We start from the raw sequence: 16,386 nt of genomic DNA, 5'->3' as shown, positions 1-16,386 counted from the left end.
CCACGCCACCCCAGGCCTGGAGGGCCTTCACGGAGGGAACAATTCTGGGCCCGGCCAGGGATGGGCTGGAGGAGGGGCGGCCAGGCCGGGACCGGGCCACCAGGGGCCGGTTCTTCCGCCCGGATTCCGCCCGAAGCAGGCGCGGCCCCTCCCTCCCACCTGGCCAGGTGTCCCCGCCCCCTGCGAGCTGGGGCTGGGCGGGCATCTGTCTCCCGCGGCTCTGGGTGAGGCCAGCGGGGAGGGGACTTCAGGGACAGGGCGGCCGGGACGAGACGTGAAGACAGTTCAGGCTGGAGGCGGCCTCGGCGGCCCGGGCCTGGCAGACCCAGCGCCGCGCCCGCCGCCATGCAGGACGGTAACTTCCTGCTGTCGGCCCTGCAGCCCGAGGCCGGGGTGTGCTCCCTGGCGCTGCCCTCGGACCTGCAGCTGGACCGCCGGGGCGCCGAGGGTCCGGAGGCCGAGCGCCTGCGAGCCGCCCGCGTTCAGGAGCAGGTCCGCGCCCGCCTCCTGCAGCTGGGCCAGCAGCCCCGGCACAACGGGACCACCGAGCCCGACGGGGTCACCAGGGCGGCCCGAGGTAGGCGGGGGCCGGCAGGGTGGGCGCCGGGTGGTGGAGGCACAGAGGCCGCCTCGGCGGGCGGGCGGCGGGCGGGGTGGTGCCAGGGCCAGAGGCCTGCACGGGGCTGGCTCAGGGTTCAGCTCCCTGACTCACTGAGGCCTGCCCTGAGTCACCCGCCCCGCCCTGGCGGGCGTGGGAGAAGCCATGGGTGGGGCCTTCCAGCACCGACTGGGACCCCGGGTCCTCCCGCCGAGCCTGGGGGGGGGCCCAACTGCCCTCAGCCCTGAGCCCTTGGGGGGCCGGCCGACAGGAAGAGCAGCACATGGCGAGCCAGCCAGGCCCATCTCGGGGCAAACCCAGAATGTACACACGTCCCTTCCCCATGACAGGCTCACACATGGTTCCAGACATAGGCAGACACAGGGCAGCCCCAGGAGAGAGACTCCAGCCCCCTCCCCACCCCCATGCCCCACGGGAAGGAGCAGACAAACAGAAGCAGAAACATTCCCAGCAGGTCTGGGAATCCTGGACGGGAGCCACCGCCTGCTGGTCTGAGCAGGGCCCCTGCGGGATTGCAGGGGAGGCCCCTGGCGTGACCCAGATACTCTCTATGAGAACAGAGGGTGGGGGGCCCCGGTGCCAGGCAGCCTGCCCTGTGCAGGAATCCTGGCTCCACGTGTATGTGTGTGTGTGTGTGTGTGTACCCCGTGAACGTGTGTCCATGGATGTGTGTCCTTCCCATATGATATGAGTGTGTCCATGGATATGTGTGCATCCATGTGATGTGAGTGTGTCCATGGATGTGTGTGTCCCATGTGATGTGAGTGTGTGAATCCGTGTGATATGAGTGTGTCCATGGATGTGTGATGTGTGCCCATGGATGTGTGTGCATCCGTGTGATATGAGTGTGTCCATGGATGTGTGATGTGTGCCCATGGATGTGTGTGCATCCGTGTGATGTGAGTGTGTCCATGGATGTGTGATGTGTGTCCATGGGTGTGTATGCATCTGTGTGATGTGAGTGTGTCCATGGATGTGTGTGCATCCGTGTGATGTGAATGTGTCCATGGATGTGTGTCCATCCCATGTGATGTGAGTATGCCCATGGATGTGTGTGCATCCGTGTGATGTGTGTGTGTCCCGTGTGATGTGAGTGTGTCCATGGATGGGTGTCCCGTGTGATGTGAGTATGCCCATGGATGTGTGTGCATCCGTGTGATGTGTGTGTGTCCCGTGTGATGTGAGTGTGTCCATGGATGGGTGTCCTGTGTGATGTGAGTATGCCCATGGATGTGTGTGTCCCGTGTGATGTGTGTGTGTCCCGTGTGATGTGAGTGTGTGTGCCTGCATGAATGCTAATGCCATCTCCTCCTCACTGAGCCACAGCAACTGGGACCAGTAAGATGAACCTCCCAGGATGTGCAGGGTGGAGACCCCCGTCCACAGCATAAGGGCCACCAGGCAGCCTGGGTTCCCAGGTCCTTCCTCCCCTATCCTCCCAGCCTCATCCTCAATGGTGGCCTAGTTGGTGCCCAGGGGTCAGAGGGTGGAGGATGGCACAGGGAGCAGTTAATTAACACCCTGGCTGCCCTGCCAATTAGGAGCAGGAAGATTATAATTTGGGGTGGGGGTGTGCCCCCCCAGGCTGAGCCTCACTAGCGTCAAGGAGTTAATAGCTCCTGCCTAGAAGCCTCATTAACCAGGGCGGGTCTGGACAATCTGGAAGGCACAGGCCCTCCCTTCACCACCCTGAGTCCTCTGGGCAGATGAGACTCTTCACCCACAGGTGTGGCCCCAGCAGGGACCCTGGCAGAGGCTGACCCCCCAGGCAGCACCTTCCGGTCAAAAGTCCCTGCTCCTCGCATCACCCAGGCACCCACCCAGCCTGGTCTGTCCCTCTGCCCTGCCTATGTCCCCATCATCTGCCCATCCACCCACCCATCTGACCACCCACACCCCACCCATCTGTCTGTCCCCCCCCCCCCGCCCCCCGCCGTCTGTCACCCAGCTGTCTGCTCACCATCCTTCCCACCCTCCACCCTCCAGGCTTAGCTATGCCGTCACCCTCAGTCTGTCTGTCCATCCTCACATGGGTCTGTCTCCTGTCTCTCCACCCTCCCTCCACCAGCCACCCACCCACCCACCGGTCCGTCCACTCACTGTGGAGTCGGGCTGGCGCCAGTGCCCTCAGTCAGTGTGTCGGACGGGGCGGGTGTGGCTCTGCCAGGTGGGACAGGGGAATGCACCTCAGGCCAGACTGGTCCAGGGAGACTGTGAGCGAAGCCTCACCCCTGTTGACCAGAGCCCAGGACCGGCTGGCAGGAGGTCAGTGTGGCTGCCTGGAGGAGGCGGCCAGGCCCTGAGCCCTGCAGATTGGAGAGCTGATGCAGGAGTCCTGGGCTCACTGCCCAGGGGACTGGGAGGTCATGGGGTGAGCATGTCTGTCCCCCAGCACAGCTGGAGGCGAGGGGGGCTGTGGGAGAGGGACCACCAGGGCTGGCGTCAGTGGAGACAGATGGCAGGAACTAGAGCCAAGACACCCCCCCACCCCCCAGTGGGTCTCAGGGTGAAGGAGGGGAGGCCGGAGGCCGTGAGCCGGGCCAAGCTACCACAGCCCTTGTCCACAGGCGCGTCCCGGGGCCAGTACCACACCCTGCAGGCCGGCTTCAGCTCCCGCTCTCAGGGCCTGAGTGGGGACAGCACCTCGGTGAGTGACACCCGCGCCAGCCTGGAGAGTCTGGGCTCTGCGGTCACATGGGGGAGGCTCTGGGGTGGCTGTGGTCCCCAGGGTCAGGGAGAGCCCGCCCCCAGTCATGGCCATCCCCATCCCGCCCACAGACCTTCCGGCCCATCGCCAAGCCCACCTATAGCCCGGCCACCTGGTCCTCCCGCTCGGCCGTGGACCTGAGCTGCAGTCGGAGGGTGAGCTCTGCCCACAACGGGGGCAGCGCCTTTGGGGCCGTGGGGTACGGGGGAGCCCTGCCCGCCGCACCCATGCCCCCCCGGCCCATGTCCTACCACGAGCGTGGGGGCGGCCGGGTGGACTACGACACCCTGTCCCTCCGCTCGCTGCGGCTGGGGCCCGGGGGCCTGGACGACCACTGCAGCGTGCTGTCGGAGCAGCTGGAGCCCGGGGCCGCCGCCGCCTACAGGGCCTTCGCCTATGAGCGCCAGGCCAGCGCCAGCGCCAGCTCCGGGCGGGCAGGGGGCCTGGACTGGCCCGAGGCCGCCGACGGCCCGCCCAGCCGGACTATCCGCGCCCCGGCCATGCGGACGCTGCAGCGGTTCCAGAGCAGCCACCGCAGCCGCGTGGGGGCGGGCGCCGTGCCCGGCGTCCTGGAGCCCGTGGCCCGAGCGCCGTCCGTGCGCAGCCTCAGCCTCAGCCTGGGCGACGCGGGCCACCTGCCCGACGTGCGCGGGCTGGACAGCTACGGCGGCCAGCGCGCTCTGCAGCGGCTCAGCAGCGGGTGAGCGGGCCTGGCCGGGAGGGGGCGGCTGCCTCGGCCCCCGCCGTCCCCAGCTCAGCCTGACCCTGGACCCTTGTCTCTGCAGCTTCGACGACATTGACTTGCCCTCGGCAGTGAAGTACCTCATGGCCTCAGACCCCAACCTGCAGGTGCTGGGCGCAGCCTACATCCAGCACAAGTGCTACAGCGATGCGGCGGCCAAGAAGCAGGTGACTGCCCTGCGGCACCCCTGTGACCCCACCCTCCCTGACCTCTGGCCCCTGACCACCCTCCCTGACCTCTGGTTCATGACCACCCTCCCTGACCCCAGGGGACTGTGCTGGCTTCATTTGCCAGAGTCTCCTCAGCAGAGGAGGAGCAGGAGGGAGTGGTTTGCATATGTCTGCATACACTGCACACCTCTGCACACACCTGTATACACCTGCATTCGTCAGCACACCTCTACACACCTGCACACACCTGCCTATACCTGCATTCTGTATCCCCCTGCACACCTGCACACCTCTGTACACACCTGCATACACCTGCCTATACCTGCATTCTGTTTCCCCCTACACACCTCTGCACACGCCTGCACACCTCTGCACACGCCTGCACACCTTTGTATGCCTCTGCACACCCGTGCACACGCCTGTCCAGTGTGCACACGTGGGCTAACGGCGCGTGCTGTGCTGCAGGCCCGCAGTCTCCAGGCCGTGCCCCGGCTGGTGAAGCTCTTCAACCACGCCAACCAGGAGGTGCAGCGCCACGCCACGGGCGCCATGCGCAACCTCATCTACGACAACGCGGACAACAAGCTGGCCCTGGTGGAGGAGAACGGCATCTTCGAGCTGCTGCGGACGCTGCGCGAGCAGGACGACGAGCTGCGCAAGAACGTCACAGGTGCCGGCGCGGCCACCCCTCTGCCTGTGTCCTTCTCCTGTCCCGTCTCCGCCTGCCCGCCCTGTCCCACCTCTGGTCCCGTGGCTACCCGGGGGCGGGTCTCCAGTGCCCAGGGCCAGGTCCCCGGGCCGCACGCCAGCTGTCCCCAGGGGGCGCGCAGGGAGGCTCCCCACCCCGGGCCCAGGCGGAGCCCCGGGAGAGCTTACACGCTTCCTCCCACCCTCCCCGGGAGAGCCGGAGGGTGGCGGGCGCCCCTGACCAGGCCTCGGCCTCCCCGCCCAGGCATCCTGTGGAACCTGTCCTCCAGCGACCACCTGAAGGACCGCCTGGCCCGGGACACGCTGGAGCAGCTCACAGACCTGGTGCTGAGCCCGCTCTCGGGGGCCGGGGGGCCGCCCCTCATCCAGCAGAACGCCTCCGAGGCGGAGATCTTCTACAACGCCACGGGCTTCCTCAGGTGCGGGGGCGGGGCTTCCCCAGGGGCGGGGCGGGGCTTCCCCAGGGGCGGGGCGGGGCTTCCCCAGGGGCGGGGGCGGGGCTTCCCCAGGGGCGCGGAGGCGGGGCTTCCCCAGGGGCGGGGGCGGGGCTTCCCCAGGGGCGGGGGTGGGGCTTCCCTAGGGGCGTGGGGCGGGGCTTCCTCAGGGGCACCCAGGAGCGGGGTGGGAGAGGATGCCAGGACGCCAGGGAGAGCGGGTGCTGGGAGGGCTGAAGGAGGAGGCAGAGAAGCAGTCAACCAAGCAAGACCCAGGTGCTGAGGCAGCCAGTGTGGCTCAGTGGTTGAGTATCGACCTATGAACCAGGAGGTCAGGGCTTGATTCCCTGTCAGGGCACAGGCCCAGGTTGCAGGCTCCATCCCCAGTGTGGGGCGTGCAGGAGGCAGGCGATCCATGATTCTCATCATTGATGTTTCTCTCTCCCTCTCCCTTCCTCTCTGAAATCAGTAAAATTATATTTAAAACTAAAAGACAGAGGTGCTGGCGCAGTGGGTCCGGTGCCAACTGTGGCTGCCAGGTGTGATGTCAGTGGATTCTGGGCCTGCAGGCTCAGGTTTCATTAAATCAGGCACCTGATCTGACATTCCTAACCTCCTCCGGACGTTTCCAGGAGGGGAGGGCGGTGCAGTGGGACCAGGGACCAGGAGCAGGGGGAGAAGGGGGCGGGCACTAAGGGTTTTAGCCCTCGGGCTCAGGTCTCCGTGGGGTGGGCTCCTCCCGGGGTCCCTGGGGGGGTCTCTGATCCGCCTCCACCCACAGGAACCTCAGCTCGGCCTCCCAGGCCACTCGCCAGAAGATGCGTGAGTGCCATGGGCTGGTGGACGCCCTGGTCACCTACATCAACCAGGCCCTGGACGTGGGCAAGTGCGAGGACAAGGTGAGGGGTGGCCGGTGGGGAGGGCGGCCGGTGGAGTGGGGAGGGGCCAGCCCGTTCTGACCACAGTCCGCTCCCCACAGAGTGTGGAGAACGCCGTGTGCGTGCTGAGGAACCTGTCCTACCGCCTGTACGACGAGATGCCGCCGTCAGCCCTGCAGCGCCTCGAGGGCCGGGGCCGCAGGGACATGGCCGGGGCGCCGCCCAGCGAGGTGGTGGGCTGCTTCACGCCACAGAGCCGGCGGCTGCGAGAGGTGGGCTCGGGCCTGGGCTGGCGGGAGCAGGGGCCTGGCCTGACCCTGGCTGACCTCTGTGCCCACCGCCCAGCTGCCCATCACTGCCGACGCACTCACCTTCGCCGAGGTGTCCAAGGACCCCAAGGGCCTCGAGTGGCTGTGGAGCCCCCAGATCGTGGGCCTGTACAACCGCCTCCTGCAGCGCTGCGAGCTCAACCGGCACACCACGGAGGCGGCCGCCGGGGCCCTGCAGAACATCACCGCCGGCGACCGCAGGGTGAGGCCGCGAGCAGGGCCCTGGGCGGACGGGACCCATGCCTGGCCACGCGCAGGGGACGCACAGGGGGCAGGGGGTAGGGGCGCGGGGCGTGAGAGCCTGCTCTCCTGGAGTTGACAGTCTGTTGGGAGAGGGACAGTGACAGGGGGATGGATGCAAACTTGTGGATGGGCCAGAACGACCCAGGGAGGGAGGGAAGGCAGCCTCGGAGCTGGGCAGGAGGGACCAGAAGGAGGGGGTGTCTGGGATGCTGGGCTGGGTCCGAGGGGAGCTACCCAGCCGGCCTAAGTCCAGGGGGGCCCACCTGGCGAGGTCCCGGCAGCCCTGCCTCAGTTTCCCCAGGGGTCGGCTGCGGGGATGCCAAGGGGGCGCTGGCGCCTTCGCCGGCACCCACCAGCCCCTCTCCCGCCTGCAGTGGGCGGGCGTGCTCAGCCGCCTGGCCCTGGAGCAGGAGCGCATCCTGAACCCGCTCTTGGACCGCGTCCGCACGGCCGACCACCACCAGCTGCGCTCACTGACCGGCCTCATCCGAAACCTGTCCCGGAACGCCAGGAACAAGGACGAGATGTGTGAGTCTGCGCCCGCCCGGCTCTGCCCCCGCCCACCCCGTGGGCTCTGCCCCGCCGGGCTGGCGGCTGGCGGCCGGCGGGCAGATGGGCTGGGAGTGGGGCTGACCCTGACCTGCCTCCCGTTCTCCCGCAGCCACCAAGGTGGTGAGTCACCTGATCGAGAAGCTGCCGGGCAGCGTGGGCGAGAAGTGCCCGCCGGCGGACGTACTGGTGAACATCATCGCGGTGCTCAACAACCTGGTGGTGGCGAGTCCCATCGCCGCCCGGGACCTGCTGTACTTCGACGGGCTCCGCAAGCTGGTCTTCATCAAGAAGAAACGTGACAGGTGAGCGCCCCCGCCCCCCCCCCCCTGCCGCCTTCTGGCTGAGCCTGCCCCTCGCTGACCCCTGCCCTCATCCCCCAGCCCCGACAGCGAGAAGTCCTCCCGGGCAGCCTCCAGCCTCTTGGCCAACCTGTGGCAGTACAACAAGCTCCACCGAGACTTCCGGGCGGTAGGTTCTGGCATCGGGCGGGCGGGCCACAGGGCGGGGCTCGGAGATGGGGGTGGAATTGGAGGCCAAGGGCACGGGGTCCCCCCCAGCACCCCGGGGAGGGCGGCGTGGGTGCGGGGCGGCCGGCACCCTCTCACTCGCACCCCCGCCTGATTGCAGAAGGGCTATCGGAAGGAGGACTTCCTGGGCCCCTAGGCGAGGCCTTCCCAGAGGAAGAGGACGCGACTCGGCCCGGGCTCCGGAGGCCGGGCCCAGCCCCTGCTGCTGGAGGGCCGCCTGGAGGAGAAGACAGGTGGCCCAGGGCCGCTCGCTGGAGCCCCGAGTGCAACTGGGAAAGGCCTGGGCCACCAGGGAGAGGACAGGGGACGGGGGCTTGCAGCTGGGGACGAGGCTTCCGCAGGGCAGGGAGTGGGCAGGGCTTGAGGCTGCTCTGGTGCATGGGGTGGGGACCAGGCCACACTGGCAGAGGCGGGGCTGCCCATGGCGGGCAGTGCCTCAGGGCAGCCAGCGCTGAAAATAAAGGTGGTCGTGAAGACAGCAGCCAGGCCCGCACGCGTCTTCTTGTTTAAAAAAATGTGTTTTTATTGGTTTCAGAGGAAGGGAGAGGGAGAGGGAGATAGAAACATCAATGATGCCAGAGAACCATTGACAAGCTGCCCCCTACAGGGGATGGAGCCTGCAACCTGGGCATGCACCCTGGCCGGGAACCGAACCGTGACCTCCTGGTTCACGCTGAGCCACTGTAGCCGGACCCACATGCTTCTTTAGCTGGTCTCACCCCTGGGGGACTCCAGTGCCCCCAAACACAGCCAGGCCTGCCCTGGGCCCATGCCAGGGAGGAGAGCTGGCCAGCAGCGGAGGAGATGGGGTAGGCAGCTGAGGCCTCAGTGCCCCCTGAGGCGCAGGGACCAGCAGAGCTGGGGACCATTCGTGTGGCAAAGGCACCCAACACCTCTCTTTGCCCTGCCCCCCTTGGGCCTGTGGGGGTACCCTGACCAGGGACTCTTGAGCTGTCCATCTGAGGCTGGGACCCTCCCCCATCTCACTGAGCCGGGCCCCTTGGTTATGAAGCTGCCACTGATATTTTCACAACAAAGGGTTCCTTCCGCAAAGCTCAGCACCCTAGCCTCTGAGGGGCCTGACTCCTCGGGATCCGTCTGGATCCGTCTGCATCCGAGGGGACTGGGGACTCCACACTGCCCCTCGCAGGGGGACCCAAGGAGGCTCCGGCAAGACGTGCCTGAGCTGGCGCAGGAGGGAGAGAGGGAGGGTGGGAGTGGACAGCCCGATTTGGTGCTGTGAGGCCACAGGGATGAAAAAAGGGAGGCGTCGGGGGCCCTGGGGAGCCCAAGATGGAAGTAAGAGGTGCCCCACCCAACACAGTGCACCCCCCCCTTCCTGCCCAGGACAGGACAGGACAAGGCAGAGGTAGGGTCCAAAAGGACTTTATTTTCTGGCACAAGGAGGGGCACTGGGGCCACCCCCGCCCCCAGGGGCTCCAGGTCCGGCTCCCGGGGGATGGGCGAGGGGCGGCTACATGTCGTCCTTGGACACCAGGCAGTAGAAGTCCGTGCGGGCGCTGTAGTTCCGGGAGCCAAGGTCCGAGACGTCCACCTCGCTACCCCGGCCCTCTCCCAGCGAGGCCCTGCTTGCGTGCGGCGCAGCTGACGGCTCCCCAAAGACAGGCCCGCGGACACCTGGGGGTACCACCAGGCCTGAAGCCCACGCTCCCTGCTCACCCTCCCGAGTAGTGACATTGGAGGTCCCAGAGGCGCTGGCCAGGTCTCAGGCCCAAGCGCCTCTGAGAAAGAAGCCGTGAGGGGAGGGGGTCCTGGGGGGTCCAGCCCATCCCCAGAGGGCAGGGACGAGTCCCCCCACCTGGGCCCCTCAGCCCTGTGCAGCCCCCTGCACGGGGCCGAGTGTCCCAGGGTTGGGGTGGGGCTGGGTGCACATACCCAGGTCCCCCTCGGGGTCAGGGTCCAGCTCGGGGTCCAGGGCCTGGCCCTCGGGGACGTGGCCCCGCACGATCAGCATGGGGTCCTTGTCATCCTGCAGCCGCGTCTGGGGGTCTCCTTCCATCGCCCTGTACTGCACCTTCCGCGGCAGCGCCAGCTGTAGCTCTTTCCAAAAATCGGAGGAAGGCGTCTGGGGGCCAAGGTGGGGACGCGCTTAGCGGGTGGGAACGCATGGGCGATGCAGACACTGGAGGCGCCGGCCCAGGGCCCCCAACAACACACCCGGGGCGTGTTCACTGGCGCCTGGAACCTCACAGGAGGCTCCTGGGGCAGCGGCCACGGAACCCCGCCCCTCAGGGCCCCCCGAGCCCCCGCCCCCTCTCTCCGCACCACGGAGCCGGGCCGCCAGCGCAGCAGGGTCACCAGGTGGCGGTGCTGGTGCAGCAGGTGCAGCGCGGGGTGCGCGCGGTCGCGCCGCTGGCCGTCGAAGGTGATGAAGATGGGTCGGCGCGTGAGCTCCAGCAGCCGGCACAGGCCCTCCCTGCGGGCGCGGGGCCGTCAGCAGGTCGCACTGGGCCACCCCCCACCCCCGCCCCGCCCCCCAGCGCGGGACCCACCGGAAGCTGTGGCTGCACCAGGGCCGCCCCAGGAAGGCGTCTGACAGCACCACGATGAGGCGACGGCAGCGGCTCAGGTTCACCAGGAGGTCGGCCGAGGGCTCTGCGGGGACCGGGGACCGGGGAGGGGCTGGGACCACCGCGGGCAGAGCGCGTCCGAGGCGAGGGGGGCGGGGCCCTGGGAGGGGCGGGGCCCGGAGCCCGGGAGGCGGGGCCTGGGTTAAGGAAGGGGGCGGGGCCTGGGTCAAGGAAGGGGCGGGGGCGGGGCCTGGGTCAAGGAAGGGGCGGGGGCGGGGCCTGGGTTAAGGAAGGGGCGGGGGCGGGGCGGGGGACAGGCAGCGTAGGGCGGGGCCTGGGTTAAGGAAGGGGGCGGGGCGGGGGACAGGCAGCGTAGGGCGGGGCCTGGGTTAAGGAAGGGGGCGGGGCGGGGGACAGGCAGCGTAGGGCGGGGCCTGGGTCCGGGGCGGGAGCCGAGCGCGCCCCGCACCTGCCCTTGGCAGGAGGTCGCGGTCGTCCAGGAAGAGCTTGTAGCCCCGACACCGTTCCAGCTGCGGCTTCAGGATGAAGTTCACGAACTTGCGATCATCGGGGCTGTCGCTGTAGGAGACGTAGGCGTCGTAGAGCTTCCCGTCTGCGGACGGCACGGGTCAGCTCGGCCGCTGTCCAGGCCCAGGCCTGCACCCCAGGCGCTGTCTCCTGGGGCCTCCTAACCCTCTCCTCACGGCCCCTCCCCAGTACAGGATGCCGAGGGGAGCCCTCGAACCAGGACCCGGGCAGCCGACCCAGGCCCCGTGGCCTCCTGACCCGCGTGGAGTCCCTCCTTGCAGAGTGTGTGCTCACCGGAGCCCTGCATGGCCGGTGGGTCCCTGTTCCCCACCTCGGAAGCCACCCCCTGCGCTGACCGCGGGCAGGCCGTCCGCCCACGCACCGTGGCCCACGCACCGTTCATCTCCACCTCCCCGTAGGCATTTTGGTACCAGAGCTGCACGTTGAGTCGGCACTTCAGGTAGAGCAGGGCGGCCAGGAGCAGGGCCAGCAGCACCAGCAGTGAGGCCAGCACGGCGGCTAAGTGGCCTGCTGGGGCTGGGGACAGAGCTGCATCCTGAGCCCCTGTCCCCTCACCACCCCCTCCAGCCTCTAGGCTCCCAGCCCCCCGCCCCCCCATCCCCAACCCGGGTACCCCCTCACCAGCTCTCCAGAGAGTGAAGGAAGCGGAGCTGACGTTCTGGACGGAGCAGGTGAAGGCCCCGTAGTCCTCAGCACTGGTCAGGTTGACCCCCAGGACACTGGACACAAGCACCTCTGACAGGTTGGCCTTGACCCTGAGGAGACCAGGCCCCAACTTCTCAGCAGGGGCCCAAGAGCATCAGGGGACCCCCGGAGCCCCGCCAGTCCGGGATGCCGAGAGAGAGCCTGCAGGTGTGGCCTCCTGGGCAGCCCATGGGCCATGAGCTAAGAGAAGCGGCAGAACCTGGAGTGGGTATGGATCTGTCTAGCGAGGCGCCCTAATCCTGGGCCTGGGTCCTGGGGTGCTCCGATCCCAGGCGTGGCCCAATGGCCAGTGCCTCCTTCAGGCCTCAGGACCCTGCTGGCACCCATGGTCCCAGGCAGTGGGCAGTGTCTACAGGGCCGCCTGTCCCTCCGGTCATTGACCCTCAGTCTGTGTCCATAGGGGCCCTGTGCCGTGTCATGTCCGGGAGGTCACTCCCCAGCCATGTCCAGGTGGTCACAGACCAGGGTGTAGGTCAGAGAGGCCACTGGCCATGGTGTCCAGGGTGGTCTCTTACCAGGAGTCCTCATGAAGGTCAAATTGGCTGCCGTTGCCCAGCGGCTGCCCGTCTTTTAGCCACCGGACTGGGAGCAGGGGACATTGGGGCGCAGAGACCACCCAGGCCGTGCAGTTCAGCGTGACCACACTGCCCAGGGGAGGCCCCAGAGTCTGGTCTCCGGAAGGGGAGAGGAAGTTGGGGGGCCTGTCGCAGACGCCTGCAGAGAGAGGACCCAGGGGGTTAGCCGCGCTCAGGACACCAGGCCCCCCTTGTCCACAGACAGTCTGAGGGCCAGGAACCACAAGGCCGGCCAGTGGCCCGGACCGCTTGGTGGTCACACCATGTCCATCCGCGAGTCCCATGGAGAACGGGGCCCCAGCATCTGAGGGCTCATCCACCCAGGACGAGAGCCCCAGGCGCAAGGCCTCAGCCCCACCCCCACTGGGGAGCTGTAGTGAGTGTGGGCACCGTGGTTTGGGGGACTGGGGTGCTGGGGGTGCCAGCACCTTCCACCTGAGATGGGAGCCAGGGTCCCAGGACCCTCTGCTGACCACAGGCAAGCCTTTCCGCCTCCTGAGACCTGAGCTTCTCTTCTTAAAATCAATGGACTGAGCCCGAGCAGGGGTCAGAGCACACAGCCACCGCCAGATGGCGCGGTGCCCAGCAGCCCGCTCTCCCCGCCCGCGCCCTGGGCCCCCCAGCAGCGCCCACCCCCACAAGCCTGGGAGGGGGGGGCAGAGTCTGGGCTAAATGGCAGCCTGGCGCCAGGGAGGTGCTGGAGGCAAAGTGGGGCCCGTGCCCGTCCCTCTGACCCATCTACCTGCCATGGTCTGGCCAGGGCCTCCTCGGGCAAGCCGGGCACGGTGCCACCCCTGGCTCCACGGCTCCTCAGCTGAGCAGGCTGGACCCCAGGGCTGGCAGGACTCGCTCTCTGTCTTTGTGGTGGGTCAGTCAGGCTGCCAGGATGGGTCAGAGGCTGCCGCCATTCCCAGAGAGCAAGTTAAACAAGAACAGGACGAGTTAACATGTAACTTCGGTCACAAGCAGCGCTGTGCACTGGCTGCCTCTGGGATGGCAGCGGGGCACCCAGACACCAGAACAGAGTCTCTCTGAGCCCCTCACACCGGGCCCTCAACTCACCTTCACCTGCCCCAGGGCCGCCACCGTGATGGCCCAGGATGGAACAGTGGGCATCCCTCTGGCACCCTCATGAGGCCAGGAGTGGGCCTGCCCTGCACACTCACCCGTTCACACCCCTCTTCTGCACAGGCTCTCTGCACACCCTCCTCCCCGCCCCCCCCCCCTGCACACACACACCTGCACTAAGCTCCCACCTTGGCCCGTGTGCGCACGTGGACACTTCCCACCCTCCAGCCCTCTGGGGCCCACACAGTGGGCACACCCGGCACACCCGGGCACAGCTCCTGCCAGGGACGCAGCCAGGAGCACCTGCATGTCCCCACCACACACATGAACCACCCCTTGGCGCACAGCAGCCTCCTGTTGGCCCTCGCTCACCCAGGCACATGCCGCAGGCCTGACCTAGGACAGGCCTCAGGCCGGGGAGGCCTCAGAGGGTGAGGATATTCAGGCTGCCGCAGAGCAGGAGGCCGAGGGGGGAGGGCGCCCAGTCACCTGGTTCCGGTCCTGCTAGCAACGCTGGTCATGGAAGTCATTGACCTGTGCTTGGGAGCAACTCCGCTCGCAGGCCCCGGCCCCGTCCCACCGGCTGCTGGGGACCCATCGCCCAGCAGGGCGAGGACCTGGCTTTGTGTGTGTATTTTAATCAGAACTTTTCCGAAGCTTCCTGGCCGCGCAGTCACATCCTCTCCTAACCCTAAACCCCACCCAGGCGCCACCCCTCCAGGCGGGCGGGCAGTGGGTTGGCCCCGCCCGCCCCGCCTGCCGCTCTTCCTGTAACTCTGAGTCAAGGGCTCCTTCCTCTGGGCCCGCCCCAGCCCGGGCACCGCTTCCCGGGGCCAGGCCTGAGGTGCCGGGAGGATGCAGAGGCTGGGGCCAGGCAACGTGAGGGTCCTGGAGAGGTGACCTCCGTCGGGCCGTCCTGCACACACACAGGGGGGCCCCTGGGCAGTGTGGCCTGCTGCCCGCAGACCTCACAGACACCACACCAGGGGAGTGGGCGAGTCTCCAGTCCTCCCCGCAAGTGAGCAGCCCGTGTCTCTACCAGCCGTGGGCAAACTACGGCCCACGGGCCGGATCTGGCCCGTTTGAAATGAATAAAACTATTGAAAAAAAAGACCGTACCCTTTTATGTAATGATGTTTACTTTGAATTTATATTAGTTCACACAAACACTCCATCCATGCTGTTGTTCCGGCCCTCCGGTCCAGCTTAAGAACCCATTGTGGCCCTCGAGTCAAAAAGTTTGCCCACCCCTGCTCTAACCTCTGACCTGTTGGTGGGGGAGGGGTCCTACAGTAACTTCTGCCAATAATGGGGCCTTGAGCCGGGCTCTCTGGTCCCCTCCGGTGTAGCCCCCAAACGGTGAGCAGTCACAAGTGGGCTGAGGTATCCTGTGACCTTGGTTTCCGGCTGGGAGTGGGGGACAGGGGTGGGGGAGTGGGGGGGGGGGGGGACAGTGCTCCCTTTTCCAGGCAAGGAAGTCAACAGGGGCCTTAGCAGAGGCCAGGTGGGGGCAGCCCGCCGCCCCAGGCTGACCTGGGACTCAGGGCCTAGCAACAGGTGTCCCTACCCTCACCCACGCGGGGCCACCAGAGAAGCCTCTTAAATGCATCAGGTTTCGTACACCCTTCGTCTGACCCTGGCCCAGCCCTGCCAACCCCACCGTGGCCCTCAAGAACGTGGGTGAGGGTCCCACAGAACCGAGCCTGGGCCCGCTGGAGGGATCAGCTGTCCTAGCCTCTCCTCCAGGCGCCAGTGGCCTGGAGGCTAGTAGATGTGAGGCCCCTGGGCAGGGCAGAGCTGAGCTCTCCCCGGGTGCACCCCCTCCGTCCCCCCCACCCCCAGCCTCGCGGGATTTCAACGCTCCAGCCAGACTGTCCCCCGCCCCCCCCCCCCCCGCCGGTGCGCTCATCTTGCCACCAGCTCCCTCTACTAGCGTCCACCGCATCCTCCTTCGCCTCCCAGGCCCACCCTCCCCTCCAAGGGGAGCGGAAAAACCCACGTGGCCTCAGGCGCCCTCACCAGCAGCCCTTCTGAACCCACGCGCGCCCCCTGCGCCCCAGCACCTTTGGCTCCACAGCCGTGGTTCGCGCAAAGCCCGGACTCCTCCGCCCTTAAGCCCCTGCCCGCCGCCGGCTTCGCTGCTCAGCACCCAGGGTCTCCGAGCGTCTCCCCCTCCTGCGGGGCGCGCAGCCCCTCTGCGCCCCGGCGTCTCTCCCGAAGCAAAGAGCGTGCCTCGGAGGCTGTGGCCACGCGGGCCGAGGGCTCCGTCCTGCTCTCCCGGGCCCAGGAGCCCGGTCCTCCCCGCCACACGCCCCACAGCACGCTCCGCCTCCCCGGGGTGGACTTAGGACCCCACACTCCAGGTGCGGGGGCCGCGCGCAGAGGGCGGGAGCGCGCGGGGCGGGGGCGCGGAGGGCAGGAGCTCTGCCCGGTCGCCGCGGCCCCTGCACGTTTCTCCGGTCGCTCACCAACTCTCCCCCCCGCCCCCCCCCGCCCCCCCGGGCCTTGGGAGGTCTCAGGTCTAAGGTCCGGGTTTGGGGCGCTCGTGGAGGTCCGGCGCCCCCTCCCTCTGCTGCGCAAAGGTCACTAGGAAGCCACTGCTCGCGCCGGACGCAGCGGGAAGGCCCGAGAGGCCGGTGCGCGGACGGGCTTGGGCTTCCGGCGACGCGGGCAGCCAGCCCGACTCCGAGCCGCTTCCTGCGGGACCGCGCCCGCCCGGAGGCTCCTGGGGCAAGGTGCCCCCCTGGCTTCCCGAGCACCGGGCCTGGGTCCGACTTCTGGGAGTCGGCGACCTCCACTCACCCCCGTGGGTCTGGGCCGTGACTGCCACTCATCTGCTGCCAAGCCTGGGGCGCGCGCGACCGCGGGGGCGGGGCGGCTCACCTGGGTCAGGTGCACAGCGCGACAGCCCGGGCGGCGCGACAGGTGCGGTCCCGCCCATCGCCCAGGCTGAGGGCGGACCCAATGTCTCGCTTGGCGCCCTTGGCTGGCACTCAAGACTGGCGCCCAGTGGCCAGGCCTGGGGGCAGAGGCCAAACCCGCCACCCAG

The 16,386-nt window shown here is 67.9% G+C and overlaps 2 protein-coding genes across 4 annotated transcripts; one reads left to right on the top strand and one right to left on the bottom strand.

Annotated features, from left to right (window-relative positions):
• Positions 1–217: 217 nt before the first annotated feature.
• On the top strand, positions 218–8,390 carry PKP3 (plakophilin 3). Its single transcript, XM_059710697.1, has 13 exons — positions 218–577; positions 3,187–3,266; positions 3,398–4,026; positions 4,112–4,235; positions 4,704–4,908; positions 5,191–5,365; positions 6,162–6,279; positions 6,360–6,530; positions 6,604–6,789; positions 7,205–7,358; positions 7,492–7,684; positions 7,763–7,850; positions 8,010–8,390. Exons 1-13 carry the CDS (start codon positions 346–348, stop codon positions 8,043–8,045), a joined length of 2,391 nt encoding a protein of 796 aa, XP_059566680.1. The 5' UTR covers positions 218–345; the 3' UTR covers positions 8,046–8,390.
• Positions 8,391–9,279: 889 nt separating this feature from the next.
• SIGIRR (single Ig and TIR domain containing) lies at positions 9,280–16,258 on the bottom strand. Of its 3 annotated transcripts, none has more exons than XM_059710744.1 (10): positions 16,140–16,258; positions 13,012–13,167; positions 12,210–12,408; positions 11,611–11,744; positions 11,365–11,505; positions 10,910–11,053; positions 10,423–10,525; positions 10,196–10,346; positions 9,806–9,995; positions 9,280–9,547 (listed from the first exon to the last, which is right to left on the bottom strand). In XM_059710744.1, the coding sequence occupies exons 2-10, from the start codon at positions 13,016–13,018 to the stop codon at positions 9,384–9,386; spliced, it is 1,233 nt and encodes a 410-aa protein (XP_059566727.1). In that variant the 5' UTR covers positions 13,019–13,167; positions 16,140–16,258; the 3' UTR covers positions 9,280–9,383. The 3 variants fall into 3 exon arrangements, with proteins under 3 accessions (XP_059566727.1, XP_059566725.1, XP_059566728.1); XM_059710742.1 differs by lacking the exon at positions 16,140–16,258 and adding an exon at positions 15,401–15,676; XM_059710745.1 differs by lacking the exon at positions 16,140–16,258 and adding an exon at positions 13,827–14,023.
• Between the last annotated feature and the right edge of the window lie 128 nt (positions 16,259–16,386).

The sequence above is a fragment of the Myotis daubentonii genome, chromosome 9 (genome assembly GCF_963259705.1).
Source record: "Myotis daubentonii chromosome 9, mMyoDau2.1, whole genome shotgun sequence".
NCBI lineage: Eukaryota > Metazoa > Chordata > Mammalia > Chiroptera > Vespertilionidae > Myotis > Myotis daubentonii.
The sequence above is the reverse complement of the archived record's forward strand: the minus strand, read 5'-3'. Positions and strand labels throughout refer to the sequence as shown.

Coding starts and splice junctions, on each gene's coding strand:
- PKP3 (XM_059710697.1), top strand. CDS start 346: ATGCAGGACGGTAACTTCCTGCTGTCGGCCCTGCAGCCCGAGGCCGGG. Junction 578..3,186: donor GGTCACCAGGGCGGCCCGAG/GTAGGCGGGGGC, acceptor CCTTGTCCACAG/GCGCGTCCCGGGGCCAGTAC. Junction 7,359..7,491: donor CAGGAACAAGGACGAGATGT/GTGAGTCTGCGC, acceptor GTTCTCCCGCAG/CCACCAAGGTGGTGAGTCAC.
- SIGIRR (XM_059710744.1), bottom strand. Junction 11,506..11,610: donor CTTCACTCTCTGGAGAGCTG/GTGAGGGGGTAC, acceptor CTCTGTCCCCAG/CCCCAGCAGGCCACTTAGCC. Junction 10,526..10,909: donor CGACCTCCTGCCAAGGGCAG/GTGCGGGGCGCG, acceptor CGGTCCCCGCAG/AGCCCTCGGCCGACCTCCTG.